The sequence below is a fragment of the Pan troglodytes genome, chromosome 6 (genome assembly GCF_028858775.2).
Source record: "Pan troglodytes isolate AG18354 chromosome 6, NHGRI_mPanTro3-v2.0_pri, whole genome shotgun sequence".
Lineage (NCBI taxonomy): Eukaryota > Metazoa > Chordata > Mammalia > Primates > Hominidae > Pan > Pan troglodytes.
In genome coordinates this window covers 106,469,852-106,489,542 of record NC_072404.2, presented here as the reverse complement: position 1 = coordinate 106,489,542, position 19,691 = coordinate 106,469,852, and the positions used below count along the sequence as shown (strand labels likewise).

Genomic DNA, 19,691 nt, shown 5'->3' with positions numbered 1-19,691 from the left:
CGAAATACTCTGAATATCTTTTTTCCTTCACTCAAAAAAAAAAAAAAAAAAAAAGTCAAACGACTTATTGCTAATGCATGTGTCTGTTTAATATTTAGCGCAATGGTGCAGGGCGAAGTAACAAGGACTTGAGACCGGAGGAAACAACTTTCGCCTGACTTAACTGCCACCAGCATTTTTCTCCTTCACAGTTTGTAATCTCCAACCTTTTGTAATCTTTTTCATGTTATCTGATTTCTGTATCAGCCAAGTGAGAAAATTATTTAAACCCAACCAAAAGCGCTGAGATTAAATAATAAATTACGGAAATAAGCCTTTAAATTTGAAAACTAATAAGAGAACCATTAATTTATTAATGGGCGCTTACTAGGTGCAAAGGCACTTAAAAGGACAAAAAGCTCCTGAGGTCTTTGAGCACTTAACGACGACTTGCTCATTTTTGTGACCTCCTACCCTCACCCTTCGAGCACCTGGCATCTGCAGGAGCTCAAAAGTTGAACTGAATTGGGGACGCTGAAGTAATAGGATCTGCTCTAGTGAGAAACCCGTGGGAGAAACTTTGGAAAGTGTTACCGGAACAGCGTTGCTGTTCAAACAGAACAGGTTGCTGCTCTGTTTAACCCCGCATAGGGGACTGGAACTAGAAACCTGGACACCGAAGAACCCCAAAGGTCTTGGGCAAAGAAAAGGGAGCGTCACTTGCCTCCCATTCCTGCAAGAAACGCTGTGCCTCGTCAGAACCAACGGTCTTATGTCTCCTAAATTCGTCTTTCACGTACTGGTCGCCCAGGGATTTGAGGTCCGGGGGCAGAACACGGTGCAGCTGCAAGACGCGCTTGTACAATGCCCGGACTCGAGAAACGTGCCGCCCCGGCATAGCGCCCCACGCCGACCGCCGACTGCGCCTGCGCAGAGGGACGGCGCGTTCCCGCCCTTCTGCGAACTTGCGTATTAGTGAACCGGAAAGCAGACGAAAGAGGGCGCGCGACCTCTATCCGGTTTGGTCCTTTGCAGAATCAGGTCCTCCCGGAAACCCAAGCTCCGCTGCGGGCGGAAAACGGGTCGGTCCTTCTCTAGGAGGGGCGTGGCCCTCGTGGAGTCGCGCCTGCGCCTCGTCGTGGCTTCTGGCCTGCGTCCTGACGACACAGGCCTTGAAAGAGAGAGGTCTGTGGTGGGCCCTTGTCATTTCTCAGTCCCACTCCACTGTCTTTTTCATTCAACTTCGTTTCTGTCCTCCTACCAAAGGCCTGAGAAAAGCTTCGTTAAAATCGGGCTCCTCCGGGAATCCTTCCATGGTTCCCAACCCATTTGAGGCATTTAGAGTATTACTGCACCCTGCTTTAGGGATCAGAGTGAGATTAATCTCGCCATCCACTAGCTCACCAACCCACGCTCTTTGCACAGCTCTGTTCTCCCAATTTATACTCTGGGCATGGGCTCTTCCTTGCAAACAACCCAAGTGAGCCCAGAGCTGGCGGACTCCTTAGCCAAAGTCAAGTTGGCTGCTGAAGGATCCTTGGGAAGAGTTTTAAACGTATTGTTTCCAGGGCCACGACCCTGGAGAGTCTGGTTAAATAGTCTAGGATAATAAGAACGAGGAATCTAGAAATTTACAAAGCTCTATCTTTTACGAAGGTAATACTGAGAGTAGAACTGGTTTCCAAAGCTGGCAGCTCCTTGTGTTGTCCTTTCCTGTCACATGTTTGGTTCTTCAGCAAATCCTGATGGCGTCACCAACAAAAATGCAGAAATCAACCATTTCGCCCCATGTACTCTACCACAATCTCTCTCCACTGGATATTGTGTTAGCTTCCATATCTGTGTTCAGCTTCTGGCCATGACCAACTTCGGTCATGCTCCAACATAATTTAAATTAAATTTGGCCTAAAATTTCCTCCCTACTCTGAGTTGCTATGTAGGGAACTGCAACCTAACTTAGTATGTAAATAAACTGCAACTGAGAGTATATTCTTGTGACAAGTAGCTGAGCTTCAGCCAATCACAGGCTGCCAACTGATCAGACTATGTGCATATAAGGCAAATACGTCATAATGTCCTGCCCAAATAAGACTAGCCCAACTGTAAGCAATCAAGCTGTTTCTGTGGGGCACTTCCTTTTTCTGTCTATAAATACTGCCTGCCCACAGTGCTGGGTAGAGCTCTCTGAACCTCTCCCTGTTAAGTGCTGCTGCCTGATGAATGCCTCATAAATCGTGTGTGTGTGCGCACGTGTGCTCGTGCAAATAAACTTTATTAGATTTAACTTGTTTAAAGTTTTTCTTTTAACAATCTAAACTGTAAATCAGATCATTTCACTCCTCTGCTCAACAAAAGCCTCCAGGGATTTTCATCAGAGTAAAGCCCAGTCTCTAGCCCTTAAAGGTTTAAATTTTCTCCTATTGCTTTCCCCCTAGTTAGCCAGTTGCAGCCACACTGGCCTCCTAGCTCTTAGTTCATATTTTAAAAAGCCAGGTACACTCCCAACTGAGGCCTTGGCACTTGCTGTCCCGTCTACTTGGAATGCTTTGCCAAATGTATCTTCCTGGCTAACACTTTTATTTCACTCAGCGCATTACTTCAGGTCCCCTTCTAATGAGACCCTCCCTGGCAACCCTATTTGAAACCCTGCTTGAAGTTGCAAGCTCACCAAACCAAGAATTTCTTATGCTCCTCCTCTGCTTTGTTTCTCTCTATATTACTTACATAATTTACTCATGTGCTTATTCTCCATTTATTATCCCCCAACTAGAGTACAAATTCTATGGGGGCAGGGATTTTGTGATTTGTTAGTGACCTGCACTAGGTCTGTAGTAAGCACTCAATAAGTATCTGTTGAATTAATGTGTGAAACTCACTAACGGTGTCAGATGCCTCATATTCCTGCTGGTGAAGAAGAGGCAGAAATGTTGAAATTTGTGTGATTGTCTCACAGACCCCAGACTTCTTTCTGTGCAAAAACTTTCTGAAAGAAAAACAAGACACACTCAGCTACTGAAGGCAGGTACTTACTCATTTTAGTATCCTTTTCAGGGCCCACCACAGTGCCATACAAATAGTAAGTAGAATTTATTGCCTTGAATAGAGCTTCTCCTTTTGCTTAAATTTAGGGAAAATATGTGTTTTAAAAAACACAGAACTTTTTAAAAATGGATTTAATTTGGTATTATGGCAAACTGCATTAATGGCAAGGATTGAATGGCAGCGTGGTTATTTTGCTTCAGGAAATTTTTTTCTAACCATACTTCATCTGTTAATATCCCTGTAAAATTGAAAATTGATTTCTTGTCCCCGTTTGTTTTTTTCTGGTTTCCTTTGGAGTTAAAGAACATGTGTAATAAATACCTCTTTCAAGAGCCAACACTCTTATAAAAATGTGAGAAAACATTCTGCCAATGAATTAATTAAAAAATAAAGGAATTAATTGAGCCTAAAGAGAGTAGAAAGGGTCCACAAAGCATTGGAGAATCAATGCTCAAAAATGGCAGATGATGGGTGAAAGAGAAGCCAAGACATAGTGGTGTGGTTAGGCCTTGAGATGTGGAATCAAGCAATAACAGTGAGAATAATGACAGTTAACCTTTATTTTATTTTTTTTACAACAAGCTGGACAGTGAGCTATGTTTTGAGGACAAAACTTTTCTCTGTTTCCCTGACCAATTTAGGCTGATCAGTGTTCCTCTTGTGGTAAAAATAGCCATGAACTGAAAATAAAATCACACTTATATTTCTGGCCACCAATCTAGATCACTACACTTCATGCAGACCTTTCCTTTATCCTTCCTTCATGTGTTTCTTTTTCTTATATGTTACTCTGCAAGTGATTTAACCGCTCTGTGCCCAGATTTTCTCACTTGTAAATGAGCTGGGTTAGGTAATTTGCAGTACTTTCCAACTTTACTAATCTCTAACCATGACTTCTCTCAGATTCCCTCCAAAATTTTTTGTAAAGTGAAAGAGAACATATATCCACTCTTAAATAATTGCTTTAAAAATTTTTTGTTTAGAAAAACGTGGGGTAAATGCCTTAAAATTGTATATGGAACACATCACCTAAGCCTTTCAGGGCACACAAAATATAATAACCACCTATAGCCATAGGGATGATCAACACAGCAATTGCACTATTCAGTGTACTGCTTCTGTGGACTACCTCACACACAGCTAGAAATGGAAGGAGGCAGCTAGGGACAATTTTTGGCAAGCAGATAGAGAATTTTGAGGTCAAAAGAGATGGAGAGAATTGGTAAATGAGGAAAAATAAATTAAAGGAGAAGAAATACCTGTATGAAGTGTACTGAATTTTCACTTTGTATTATACTCTAGTCTTTACTAAAATGTTGAAAACAAGACTTGCTTGCAAATAATGCTAAAGCATTTTTCTCTCAAACGGAAGTGAGAAAGGAGTGGGGAGGGAGAGAACTGATGACAAAAGATTTGGAAGCTGCTTTACATCATTAGATAAGAAAACAACGTTTTTACAGTCTTGAATTCAGTTGCACAAGTGGCTCAGTTTTCAAATTACAGTTACTCAAATTTCAAGTTCTAAATTACTGAGAACAATGAAAAGTCTGGGACAAGATACATCTTCAACCCAAACAGCTCTCACATGCTTAGAGGCCTAGAGAGATGTACAAACCTGATCTGGCCATTGCGACTACCCATGGTCCCCCAAAACAACACCAGAAATTGTCTTTCATTTCCCACCTTACCTTGGAGTCTCAAAGTTAGGTACATCATTGTGTGACGATGAAAACTATAAAAAGAAAAGAATTCTTTAACGTTTTTAAATGGTATCTGATATGTCTAATTATTGAAATGCAATGGTAAGATAGCAGATGTCTTAAAACCAAAATTTCAAGCTTAAACATATTGTTCAAGGAATTAGAAAAGCAAATACATTCATGGAAAGTCCATTCTCTGAAAGTCAATTTAGAAAGCATAATAGTCTTTAGCATTTTTCTGAATTTCTGAAACATGTTACATAAAAAATATCAAAGAGACGGGAGGCTGAGGCAGGAGAATGGCGTGAAACCGGGAGGTGGAACTTGCAGTGAGCCGAGATTGCGCCACTGCACTCCAGCTTGGGTGACAGAGCGAGATTCCGTCTCAAAAAAAAAAAAAAAAAAAAAAAATCGAAGAGAAACTTAATGTGTTTGTATCTGGAGAGAAAAAGCAAACCATAAGGAATGTTTTTAAATGTTTATAATTGTTGATTACTGAGAACAGAAAATCAACCGAAAGTCCAAATAAAATGTTATATTTTATAATTTAAAGTATTAATGATATACTATAAGATATAAGGAGGAAAAAAATGACCATTGTTCATAAGCTGAAAAACATTTGACAAATTCAACACCCATTCCTGATTTTAAAATAATAATAATAGCCGGGTGTGGTGGCTCACGCCTGTAATCCCAGCACTTTGGGAGGCCGAGGTGGGTGGATCATGATGTCAGGAGTTCTAGACCATCCTGGCTAACACAGTGAAACCCCGTCTTTACTAAAAATACAAAAAATTAGCTGGGTGTGGTGGCGGGCGCCTGTAGTCCCAGCTACTGGGGAGGCTGAGGCAGGAGAATCGCTTGAACCTGGGAGGCGGAGGTTGCAGTGAGCCAAGAGCGCGCCACTGCCCTCCATCCTGGGCGACAGAGCCAGACTCTGTCTCCAAAATAATAATAATAATAATAAAATAGAAATCAATGAATTCTGCAACACAAAAGCCAGCATCTTAGTTGATAGAAAAACATCTGACAAAGTAGGCAAAATTTTGTGTAAAAAGGGAAAAAAATGCACATACAGCTGACCCTTAAAGAATGCAAGGGTTAGGGATGCCAGTTAAAAATTCATATATAACTTCTGACTCCCCAAAAACATAACTACTGTGCAAAAAGGATAAACTAAAAACTGCATTATCTTGTTCAGTTGATTATATTATTCAAATTTTCTATACTTTCTCTTTTTTTTTGCCTCCTTGATCTTTCCATTTCAGTAAGTAGAGCTTAGGATTCACCCACTATTGATCAGAAGACTTATAATTGGGTAAACAGTTGATTAACACATATTGTATGTGTATTATATACTGTGTTCTTATGATAAAGTAAGATACAGAAAAGAAAATGTTAAGAAAATCATAAGGAAGAGAAAACATATTTACAGTACTGTACTATATTTATCAATGCCATAAGTTTATGTCATCTGTTTCCAAGATGAATTGTATGTCAGAGATGGCTGGCAACCATAAGTGCAGACCTCAATCTATGGTATATATCAAGCAATTTAACTTTTTCTTTTAATGTCATGACTTTTTTCTGCTTCTTGGGCGCACTTCCAGCATTGCTAGTGGCACTTCACATGGGTCTCTTGGTGTTATTCAAGGTTTCCTGTATTGCACTGGATGCAATAAAAAATATGCAAGAACTGTGACAGATCTCTTTTTACTGGGATATGCGGTTTACTGGAGAGATGAACTGTTCACGCAGAGATTATTAGCATCACACAGTGCTTTATTGTTTTTTGTTTTTGTTTTTTGAGATGGAGTCTCCCTCTGTCGCCCAGGCTAGAGTGCAATGGCGCGATCTTGGCTCACTGCAACCTCCGCCTCCCAGGTTCAAGCGATTCTTCTGCCTCAGCCTCCCCAGTAGCTGGGACTACAGGCGCGTGCCACCACCACACCCGGCTAATTTTTGTATTTTTAGTAGAGACGGGGTTTCACCGTGTTATCCAGGATGGTCTTGATCTCCTGACTGTGTGATCTGCCTGCCTCAGCCTCCCAAAGTGCTGGGATTACAGGCGTGAGCCACTGCCCCTGGACGTAGCATCACACAGTGTTTTAAGCAGATACTTGCAAACCTGAGCTCACCAAAATAGCAACAGGAGGTGGCTATGAAATTATTACAGTAGAACAGTATGAACCACCATTAGTTTTATGCAGTTATTTAATACCACACCTTTATGTTTGTTTACATTTCTCTCTACTGGGAATGACCCCATATACAGTCTGTTTGTATGTATAAGTTTTGATAAATTTTAGCTGTTTATAATAGATTTGGGTATATTTTATGGTAACAAATGATAAAAATAAACTAGTATCTGCATTGTATTTTATGAATTTATGACATACCTCACATTTTCTTAATTTTTTTATATTTTAGGCTATGCTGTTTGTGAGTTTTGTCAAACTGTCACAAATCTCCAAAAAATTTTCAATGTATTTTTTTTTAAATCCACATATAAGTGGACCTGTGCAGTTCAAACTCATGTTGTTCAAGGGTCAACCGTATTTCCTTAGTTGTGCAAAAAGAATAAACTCAAAACTGCATTATCTGGTTCAGTTGATTATATTATTCAAATTTTCTATACTTTCTCTCTTTTTTTGCCTCCTCAATCTTTCCATTTCAGTAAGTAGAGCTTTGGATTCACCCAGTATGATTGTGGATTTGTCAGTTTCTCCACATGAGTGTATTTGTTTTTGGTTTGTGGTTTTGGGAGCTATGTTGTTAGACACATTGAGACTTATGATTGTTATACTTTCTTATACCTTTCAATAACATGAAATAGTTCAAGTTCCTTTCAGTATTTTTGTCATAAATTGTATTTTATCTGGCCAGGCATGGTGGCTCACGCCTGTAATCCCAGCACTTTGGGAGGCCGAGGGGGGGGGTGCAGATCACGAGGTCAGGAGTTCGAGACCAGCCTGGCCAACATGGTGAAACCCCATCTCTACTAAAAATACAAAAAATTAGCCAGGCATGGTGGCACACACCTGTAATTCCAACTACTCAGGAAGGTAAGGCAGGGGAATCACTTGAACCCGGGAGATGGAGGTTACAGTGAGCCAAGATCGTGCCACTGCACTCCAGCCTGGATGACAGAGCGAGACTCATTCTCAAACAAAAAATTCTTTTTTATCTGATATTAATATAGTTATAATTGCTTTTGTTTTGTTAACATTTGCTTCAAGTGTCTTTTTATGTTCAACCATTACATGTCATTTTGTTTTTCTCCTCTTTATTATAACTGGGTTTTATGCAGTCTCTCAGTTGATCAATTTAGCCTATTATTGTGTTTCATGGTCTGTTTGAACTACTCCCTGCTGTCATATTTTGTGTTTTCTACTAACCACAATTTCCAGATTTTTTTGACTGTATTGCCTTTTATTGAACTACCAGTTGGAAACTTTTAAATTCTATTTCTTTTTTTTTGTGTGTGAGACAGAGTCTCGCTCTGTTGCCCAGGCTGGAGCACAGTGGTGTGACCTCGGCTCACTGCAAGCTCCGCCTTCCGGGTTCATGCCATTCTCCTACCTCAGCCTCCCGAGTAGCTGGAACTACAGGTGCCTGCCACCACACCTGGCTAATTTTTTTGTATTTTTAGTAGAGATGGGGTTTCAGCGTGTTAGCCAGGATGGTCTCAATCTCCTGACCTTGTGATCCACCCGCCTCGGCCTCCCAGGGTGCTGGGATTACAGGTGTGAGCCACCGCGCCCAGCCTTTTAAATTCTATTTCTGTTGTTCTAGTCATCACCCTTGCATTTTCAACATGTATCCATAATATCATATTGTTCAAACAATATCTAAGGTTAATCAGTTCCTATATGCTCCTCCAAATAAGACAGGAACATTAGCATGATTTTATTTCCCTCCCTGCCTGTCCTCTGCAATGTCCTATATTGATGTATATTCCAATTGTAGGTTCAGATTATTGTTCAAATTTAGTTTCCCTATTCTTAGTTAGTGATACACTATCCTCTGTTCTCATCCTGTTCTGCTTGCTCTGTTAACTGTTTCCTGAGGTATAAGTACTTATATTTGTTGAGTTCATTGTATTTCCTGGTATTGGCTTTCCACAAATACGAACAATTCTGACTAGGTACTTACTTTTGTATTTCGGATGCCCAGTTAGTGTGTCTCTTCTCTCAAAGGAAAGACAAGACAGGCTACCAAGGATTGTATGTCTATCAATTTTCAGTAAGAGTAAGGGAGTAGAGACAATGTGCCACTAGGATATCTTGCCAGTCTGAGTATCTTAGTGGGTATCTTAGTCTTACACTTGTGGAAATTCCTACCCTCTTGTGTGCCCTTGTTATCCACTTAAGGGCACATTCTTATCTCTCTGACCCAATCTCCCATACCCATTGCCTTCACCTGGAGGCAGCCACCTGGCTGCTCCTACTGTGGTACCCTGACTAATCACCCTGTTTGCTGCCAAGACCCTCCCTGCTCATCGTGTTTATCTCTTCCAGGTGTGGTACATTCTGGGAATCACTCTTACCTGCTTCTAGCAGTACTCATGTACTTACCTTTTGGGCTGAGCTTTCTTTTTCAATGAGAGCTACTCTCCATCACCCAGGGAATCTTCACAGTTTCTGAAGTTTCAATACTTACAGTACTGTTATTTCTGGTAAGATTATGAATGTAGTTCCCAATTTTGAACAACACATTATCTCTTTTACATATAAACAGATATTTTACATAACTTGTTTAAAAACTTTAAAACAGAATTCATATTACTATTAAATTATTAATATTAAATTCCCCATCTTTTCCAATCCAGTTACAGCTTTTTAAAATATACGTTGTCTCGTTTCTAAAGATTAGTAGGAATGGGAGGTTGGGGTGTGTTTCCAGTCTATTATTTTAACATTTGAAGAATGATATATTATTTTCAGTTGTAAAAAAAAAATGAAATGTAAATGTCCAACACCAAGGAATTAATTAAATTATGATATAGCCATATAATAGAATATTAAATATGCTTTTAAAAATGATGTTAAGTATGATATTTTAATGACAAAACACATCAAATTATTGTTAATAATCAAGAGCAGGATACAAATATATATAATATATATGATTTTAGTCATTTTTTAAAAATAGAAACTCTAGAAGCAAACATGCTAAAATACTTACTGGTAAGATTATGAATGTAGTTCCCAGTTTTGAACAATAAGTTATATATCTCTTTTACATGTAAAAAGATATTTTACATTACTGGCTTAAAAACTGTTGAAAACAAAGAATTCATATTACTTTCAAGTTTCCATAAAAATCTTGACAAAAGCTGATCAAAAATTAGATGATATCGCAAAGAAAAATTTAAACGCATTTTTTTAAAACCAGGAATTTTATAGATCTTATTCTCTGACCACAATGCACAAAATTAGAAAATCATAATACTTACTATGTAGCCACAAAAATTAAAACAACACAAAAGTACAACCACTCAAAAATTCTAAAGCATCCTTATACATAAATCTTAGAACAAAGAAAGGAACATAAAAACAGAATATTTAGAAAATATTAAAAAGATACTTAAGGTCTGGGAACAACACAAAACAAAATGCATTATATTTCAAATTGTGTGATCATATACTCAGGCACTCATCTAGGAAGACATTATAGATGAGTGGAATCTAAGCTGTGCCTTGAATAATGATATCATATAGACAGGTTAAGAAAAGACCTGAGGTTTTTCAAAAGAGAAAACCAACATGAAAAGCAACACTGAGCTTGTGTTGTTAGAAGAGTGAAGAAACCAAACTGATTAGAATAATGAATAGCCTATTGTAGGCAGAATAGAAAATAGTCCTTTAAAAAATAGGAATATTTGTTTGGATCTAGAAAGAATTATATAGGTATAATATATAGTATTATATAATTACATATCTTTATATATTTATTAACGTATAATTTTACAGGTGGTAAAATGGGCCAGAGAAGTTAAGTGACATCCTAAGTTGAATGGGTGTCGATTATGAAACTGGTCCAATTGTCCCATAAAACTGATGTTTATGGTTTCTTTTGAATAAACATAGAAATAGACCCTCCCAAGACTTTTTTAGTTATTCCCTATATTGTTTAAGGGATAATGGCAAGAAAAAAATGTCTGGGAGATTCCTAAGACTTAAGAAAGTTACATTTTTCTTATCTGAGTTACTTTCTCAGGAAACCAAACATCAGGCCTTCCACATAGTATCAAGGAACTGAAACTTACTAAATCACTGCATTTGGACAATGAGATGCCAGATCCCTTAGCCATTATTATTGCCTAACTGACCACCTGCTTCCTGTTGGCCAATTCCTCTTCCTTACCCCTCCCTAATTCCTGTTTTCCCACGCATAGTTACTTTTCTTTCCTGGTATATAAACTTTCAATTTTAGTTGGTCAGGGAGATGAATGGAGATGGATTTGAGACTGATCTCTGATCTCCTCAGCTACAGCACCTGAATAAAGCCTTCTTCCCTGGCAATACTCTGTCTCAGTGATTGGCTTCCTGTGTGGTGAGCAGCAGGACCTAGGCTGAATCCCTGGAGTTTCAATACCAATTATATAAAGCCTTAAAAGGCACACAAAGTAGTTCACCATTTACAGAGTAGGAAATGAGGAGTTACTGGGAGATGTGAGTCAAGAGAATTGGTGAAAGCAGTCTTTTAAAAAAAATCTGGCAGCCATGTGCAAAATAGACTATTGAATGAATAAATACCTTCATTTAAACAAAGGGCCTTGCATGAATCCACGATGACAACATGCCTGAAGAACATGATTAACTCAACTGTCTGCACTTGAGCCAAAGAAGACAGCAAGAGATTTCCAGGAGTTCATAACACATAGAGGCAGGCAGAGCTGTGGGAGCATGGGCATGAGACTATGAAGGACATTGGATTTAAGGACTGACCGGATATGAGGAAATGGAAAAAAGGCTGAATCTAAGAGGTTTTCATGTTTTCCTTTGTGGATGTATAATTGAAGACAGAAAGTCCGGAGAGAAAACTGCTTGTGGAAATGCATTTTATTTTAATCACACTGAGTTTGAATGGGGCAGCCTACCCTACATGATGCATTGAAAATTTACCTAATAGTGTCAGTGCAGTTCCTTTAATCGTCTAAGTCAGTGGCTCTCAACATCTGCTGTATATTACATTCACCTGTGAAACTGGTAAAAAAAAATAAATAAATAAAATACTGTTTCTTAGGCCTCATTCTAAACTGCTTGAATGAGGCCTCAATTCAAACCTCCAAGGGTGGGCTGAGACATTGATATTGCTTAGAAGCTCCGGGCAAAGTGATTCTAATGTGCAGCCAGGATTCAGAACCAGTGATCTAAATTCCCATCTTGGAGACATTTGAGTTCTGGGAAAGTACACAAGATATTACGGCACTGTGTTAAAAACTAATTATTAAATGTTCAGCCTTTTCTGTACTAAAGAGTCCTTGCAACAATGGGGGAAAATATTGTTATATAGTTAAGAATATTTTAAACCGTAAAAGTGAAACTTCTCTCTGAGGAGGAGAATGTAAAGTGAAAACAGTAAAAACATAACTTTGAGTTATATCCGCATTTATAAAGTAGGGGGAGGTGATTATAATGTCATGATCTGAAGAGCACACCCCAGAATCTTTCCACATGCCATATCCGCAATACCACATGTTTCTCCAGGAAAATGATTTAACTTTTCCAGATAACTAATGAACATTTGGAATACAGCTTACTTATACAATCATCTCTTGATATATATGGGGAATTGGTTCCAGTGCTTCTCCTCTGCTCCCCAGGTACCAAAATCTGCAGATGCTCAAGTATATGATAAAAAATGGCATAGTTATTTGCAAATAACCTATACACATCCTCCCATATACCTTAAATAATCTCTAGATTACTTATAATACCTAATACAATATAAATAGTTGTTATACTATATTGTTTAGGGAATAATGACAAAGAAAAGTCTGTATATGTCAGTACAGCTGCAATTGTTTTTCTGAACATTTTTGATCCTGAGTTGGTTAAATCTGTGATGCAGAACGCGTGGATATGAAGGGCTGACTGTACAATGTTGGCACTCTTAATAAAGATCCATAAAATCTCCATTATCTATATCTTCTTCCTTCCTACTCTCCTTCAACCCAAACTTTCCACCAGAACTCTTGATTATATCCCAACTCTTCTGAGGAGTGTCTTCATAACCCCTTGTTCTTTCTCTCACAGGCATTTTCAATTATTTTCTTCATGATATTATTTCATTGAGCTCACAAACACTCACAAGAATACTTAAGGTTAAAAGAAAATCTCTCTATTCTGCCTCCCCTTTAAGCGACCATCCTGTTACTCTGCTTTTTTTCATTGACTTGAAAATATACATTCCTATTCCCACTTTCTCCATCTCCATACCCATTCCTCATTTAATCCCCTGCCTCCTCTTTTTTTTGAGACTGAGTCTGGCTTTGTCACCCAGGCTGGAGTGCAGTTGTGTGATATTGGCTCACTGCAACCTCCACCTCCCCAGGTTCAAGCGATTCTCCTGCCTCAGCCTCCCAAGTAGCTGGGATTGCAGGCTAATTTTTGTATTTTTAGTAGAGACGGGGTTTCACCATATTGGCCAGGTTAGTCCAGAACTCCTGACCTCAAGTGATCCACCCACCTCGGCCTCCCAGTGTTGGGATTACAGGCCTTGAGCCACCACGCCCAGCCCATTTGACCCCTTTTAACCTGGTGTTGGCCTCACTATTCTTCCGAAATCTCTTTCTTCAAAGTCACTAGTCATTTGCTTCTGTTCACACTCCTACCCCCTCCTGACTTCCTAGAAGTCTTTGCATCTTTGCCTTCCACACATTTGTGCTGCCCAGGCGATCCCACCTTCAGGACCCCACTCCCTCTGTCTCCTTAACTGGCTGTAGTTCTTCCAGCCCACAAATGTGAACACGTTCGAAGGCTCAATCCAAACATGACTCCCTGTCAGCGCTCTTGTCCCGGCCAGCTGTCCCCAGCAATTACTGATGCTCTGCTGCCCCCACCTGGCCAAGCCCATTCTAACCACTTCAAAGGCCTCACTGGACCCTTATCTGGAAAACCGCCAGCATAGCTTCTCAAAAAGCCGTTCCAAGCCTCATGCACACACCTCTGACCTCTCCACAGTTAGAGTCTTGCTCTCTATATAACCACAGGGTAAGTCCAAACTGGGTGTCCTGTCATCCTTTCAGAGTCTCTGTTCCAAGATAAACTCATCAGTTTTCTCCAAAGACTTTTCTCTCTCCACGCATCTGTGACATCTTTCCTTCTTTTGATACATGTCATTGTCGAGGAATCCTTGTTTTGACGCTACTTTTGTAAATCAGTTGCTTTTTCTCCTTGCCATTGCCCAACCTGCCTAGACTCTGTATCTCTCAGTTGAAGGATTGCAACAGTCTTCTAATTGCATTTCCTTTCTTTAGTTTTTTTTTCTACCTCCAATTAATAGGACATAACATATTCAGATTGATCTTTTTAAAACATGGCTTCACTCAGGTGTCTCCCACAGCCCACCATCTTCCAAAGCTTTCCCACTGTCCTCAGAGTACAACCTGTGCCCCCAGGATATAAAGTCACATTGTAATCAAAGGCAACTGGCAGCCACACTATTACTAACTCACTTTTTCATAGCACTGTACTTTCATAGTACATAGCACTCTTAAAATTGAAGGAAAACAATCTAAATAATTCAGACAAAGATATCAACTTCATAAGGCCATTGTCATTTAACCTACAGAAAGCAAAAGTCAGTAAATATATAAACAAATGCAAAAAAATTGACAAGGGACATTATCTCCCTTCTCTCTGTCCTCCTCAAATTAGAATGAATTTACAGTATCTATTCTGTTTTGTTGTTGTTGTTTATTTCAATAGTTTTGGGGGAACAAATGGTGTTTGGTTGCACAGAAAAGTTCTTTAGTGGTGATTTCTGAGATTTGGCGCACCCATCACCCGAGCAGTGTACACTGTATGCAATGTGTAGTCTTTTATCCCTCACCCTCTTCGCACCCCTCCGCTCAAGTACCCAAAGTCCATTATATCATTCTTATGCCTTTGCATCCTCATAGCTTAGCTCTCACTTATAAGTAAGAACATATGATGTTTGGTTTTCCATTCCTGAGTTACTTCACTTAGATAATGATCACCAACTCCATCCAAGTTGCTGCGAATGCCATTATTTTGTTCCTTTATATGGCTGAGTAGTATTCCATGGAATACTATATATTCCATGGAATACTATATATGTTATGTCCTATTAATTGGAGGTAGAAAAAAAACTAAAGAAAGGAAATGCAATTAGAAGACTGTTGCAATCCTTTAACTGAGAGATACAGAGTCTAAGCAGGTGGAGCAATGGCAAGGAGAAAAAGCAACTGATTTACAAAAGAAGTGTCAAAACAAGGATTCCTCGACAATGACATATATCAAGAGAAAGAAATATGTTACAGATACATGAAGAGAGAAAAGACTTTGGAGAAAACTGATGTCATTTATATATATATATATAACATATATATATATATATAACATATATATATAATACCGTGGTGTGTGTGTGTGTGTGTATACACCACAGTTTCTTTATCCACTCATTGATTGAAGGGCATTTGGGCTGGTTCTATATTTTTGCAATTGCAGATTGTGCTGCTATAAACATGCATGAGCAAGTGTCTTTTTTGGATGATGACTTCTGTTCCTCTGGGTAGATACTCAGTAGTAGGATTGCTGGATCAACTGGTAGTTCTACTTTTAGTTCTTTAAGGACTCTCCATACTGTTTTCCATAGGGGTTGTACTAGTTCACAGTCCCAACAGCAATGTAAAAGTGCTCCTTTTTACTACATCCATGCCAACATCTATGGCCATTCTTGCAGAAGTAAGGTGGTTTTGCACTGCAGCTTCGATTTGCGTTTCCCTGATCATTAGTGATGTTGAGCATTTTTTCATGTTTGTTGGCCATTTGTATATCTTCTTTTGAGAATTGTCTATTCATGTCCTTTGCCCACTTTTTGATGGGGTTATTTGTTTTTTTCTTGCTGATTTTTTTGAATTCCTTGTAGATTCTGGATATGAGTCTTTTATCAGATACATAGCTGGCAAAGATACTCTTCCACTCTGTGGGCTGTCTGTTTGCTGATTATTTCTTTTACTGTGCAGAAGCCTTTTAGTTTAATTAGGTACCATCTATTTGTTTTTGTTGCATTTGCTTTTGGCCATGAAGTCTTGGTCATGAAGTCTTCGCCTAAGTCAATATCTAGAATTGTTTTTCTGATGTTATCTTTTAGAATTTTTATGGTTTCAGGTCTTAGATTTAAGTCTTTGATCCATTTTGAGCTGATTTTTGTATAAGGTGAGAGATGAGGATCCAGCTTCCTTCTTCTACATGTGGCTTGCCAATTACCCCAACACCATTTGTTGAATACAGTGTCTTTTCCCCACTTTATGTTTTTGTTTGCTTTGTTAAATGGCAGTTGTCGGCCAGGCGTGGTGGCTCATGCCTGTAATCCCAGCGCTTTGGGAGGCCGAGGCGGGCAGATCACGAGGTCAGGAGATCGAGACCATCCTGGCTAACACAGTGAAACCCCGTCTCTACTAAAAATACAAAAAATTAGCTAGGTGTGGTGGCGGGCGCTTGTAGTCCCAGTTACTCGGGAGGCTGAGGCAGGAGAATGGCATGAATCTGGGAGGTGGAGCTTGCAGTGAGCCGAGATTGCACCACTGCACTCCAGCCTTGGCGACAGAGCAAGACCCTGTCTTAAAAAAAAAAAAAAAAAAGTCAATTGTCTATAAGTATTTGGCTTTGTTTCTGGGTTCTGTAGTCTGTTCCATTGGTCTATGTGCCTATTTTTATACCTGTACCTTGCTTTTTTGGTAACTATAGCCTTGTAGTATAGTTTGAAGTTGGGTAATGTGATGCCTCCAGATTTGTTCTTGCTTAGTCTTGCTTTGGCTATGCAGGCTCTTTTTTGGTTCCATATGAATTTTAGGAATGTTTTTTCTAGTTCAATGAGGAATGATGATGGTATTTTGATGGGAATTGCATTGAATTTGTAGATTGCTTTTGGCAGTATGACCATTTTCACAATATTGATTCTACCCATCTATGAGCATGGGATGTGTTTCTATTTGTGCCATCTATGATTTCTTTCAGCAGTGTTTTATAGTTTTCCTTTCAGAGATCTTTTATCTCCCTGGTTAGGCATATTCCTAAATATTTCTTTTTTTTGCACCTGTTGTAAAAGGGGTTGAGTTCTTGATTTGATTCTCAGCTTGGTCATTGTTGGTGTATAGCAGTGCTGCTGATTTGTGTACATTGATTTTGTATCCTGAAACTTTACTGACTTCGTTTATCAAATCTAGGAGCTTTTTGGATGAGTTTTTAGGGTTTTCTAGGTATACAAACATATAATTGGTGAACAGTGTCAGTTTGAGTTCCTCTTTACTGATTTGGATGCTTTTTGTTTCTTTCTCTTGTCTTATTGCTCTGACTAGGACTTCCAGTACTATGTTGAATAGCAGTGGTAAAGGTGGGCATCCCTGTCTTGTTCCAGTTCTCAGGGGGAATGCTTTCAACTTTTCCCCATTTAGTATAATGTTGGCCGTGGGTTTGTCATAGATGGCTTTTATTACCTTGAGGTATGTCTCTTCTATGCCAATTTTGCTGAGGGTTTTCATCATAAAGGCATGCTGAATTTTGTCAAATGCTTTTTCTGCATCTGTTGAGATGGACATGTGATTTTTGTTTTTAATTGTTTGTGTAGTGTATCACATTTATTGACTTGTGTATGTTAAACCATCGCTGCATCCCTGTTATGAAACCCACTTGATCATGGTGTATTATCTTTTTGATATGCTGTTGGATTTGATTAGCTAGTATTTTTGTTGAGGATTTTTGCATCTGTGTTCATCAGGGATATTGGTCTGTAGTTTTCTTTTTTCTTATGTCATTTTCTGGCTTTGGTATTAGGGGGATACTGACTTCATAGAATGATTTAGGGAGGAATTCCTCTTTCTCTATCTTGTGAAATAGTTTCAGTAAGATAGGTACCAATTCTTCTCTGAATGCCTGATAGAATTCAGCTGTGAGGCCGGGTGTGGTGGCTCATGCCTGTAATCCCGGCACTTTGGGAGGCCGAGGCAGGTGGATCACAAGGTCAGGAGTTCTAGACCAGTCTGGCCAACATAGTGAAACCCCATCTCTACTAAAAATACAAAAAATTAGCTGGGTGTGGTGGTGTACACCTGTAATCCCAGCTACTCGGGAGGCTGAGGCAGGAGAATCACATGAACCTGGGAGGCAGAAGTTGCAGTGAGCCGAGATTGTGCCATTGCACTCCAGCCTGGGTGATGGTGCGAGACTCCATCTCGGGGAAAAAAAAAAAAAAAAAGAGAATTCAGCTGTGAATCCATCTGGTCCTGGACTTTTTTTGATTGGTAATTTTTTTATTACTGTTTCAATATCACTACTTGTTACTGGTCTATTCAGAGTTTCTATTTCTCCCAGATTTAATCTAGGAGGGTTGTATATTCCCAGGAATTTATCCATCTCCTTTAGGTTTTCTAGTTTGTGTGCATAAAGGTGTTCATAGTAGCCTTGAATGATCTTTTGTATTTCTGTGGTATCAGCTATAATATTTCACACTTCATTTCTAATTGAGCTTATTTGGATCTTCTGTCTTCTTTTCTTGATTACTGTTGCTACGGGCCTATCAATTTTATTTATCTTTTCAAAGAACCAGCTTTTTGTTTCATTTATCTTTTGTATTTTTTTTTGTTTCAATTTCATTTAGTTCTGTTCTGATCTTTGTTATTTCTTTTCTTCTGCCGGGTTTGGGTTCTTGTTTCTCTAGTTCCTTGAGGTGTGACCTTAGGTTGTCATTTTGTGCTCTTGCAGACTTTTTGATGTAAGGATTTAATGCTGTGAACTTTCCTCTTCGCACTTTTTTTTGCTGTGTCCCAGAGGTTTTGGTAAGTTGTGTAACTATTATCATTCAGTTCAAAGAATTTTTAAATTTCCATCTTGATTTCATTATTGATCCAAAGATCATTCAGGAGAGATTATTTAATTTCCATGTATTTGTATAGTTTTAAGGATTTCTTTTGGAATTAATTTCCAGTTTTATTTCACTGTGATCTGAGAAGCTATTTTATATAATTTCAATTTTCTTAAATTTATTGGGACTTGTTTTGTGGCCCATGATATGATCTGTTTTGGAGAATGTTCCATATGCTGATGAAAAGAATGTATATTCTGCAGTTCTTGGGTAGAATGTTCTGTAAATATCTGTTAAGTCCATTTGTTCTAGGGTATAATTTAAGTTCATTGTTTCTTTGTTGACTTTCTGTCTTGATGACCTGTCTAGTGTTGTCAGTACAGTATTGAAATTCCCCACTATTATTTTGTTGCCATCTATTTCATTTCTTATGTCTAGTAATACTTGTATTATAAATTTGGGAGCTCCCATGTTAGGTGCATATATATTTAGGATTGTGATATTTCCCTGTTGGACTAATCCTTTTATCATTATGTAATGTTCCTCTTTGTCTTTTTAAACTGTTGTTGCTTTGAAGTCTGTTTTGTCTGATATAAGAATACAGTATCTATCCTTCATTATTACAAATTTAAGGTGAGTAAGTCATATTCAGCTAGATTCCAGCTCTGCCACTTTTGAAGTCTATGCCTTGGGCTAGTTGTTTAACCTCTCTGGACTTCAGTTTCCCCTCTTAAAATGAGAATGTTGGTAGGTACTTAAAAAGCATCTGTGAGGCTGGGCTCTGTGGCTCATGCCTGTAATCCCAGCACTTTGGGAGGCAGAGACGGAAGAATCACCTGAGGTCAGGAGTTTGAGACCAGCCTGGCCAACATGGCAAAACCCTGTCGCTACTAAAAACACAAAAATTAGCTG

At 38.9% G+C, this 19,691-nt stretch overlaps 1 protein-coding gene across 2 annotated transcripts in view; it reads right to left on the bottom strand.

The window, feature by feature from the left end:
- Positions 1 to 2,665, bottom strand: part of SDHAF3 (succinate dehydrogenase complex assembly factor 3) — a 66,413-nt gene extending 63,748 nt beyond the window's left edge. Inside the window, exon 1 of one of the 2 annotated variants that reach the window (XM_009453657.4) lies at positions 704 to 2,665. In XM_009453657.4, coding sequence (XP_009451932.1) covers positions 704 to 877 — 174 coding nt within the window. In that variant the 5' untranslated portion in view covers positions 878 to 2,665. The remainder of the gene's footprint in view (positions 1 to 703) is intronic. The other variant, XM_001171009.7, reaches the window with a different exon arrangement.
- Positions 2,666 to 19,691: the final 17,026 nt, after the last annotated feature.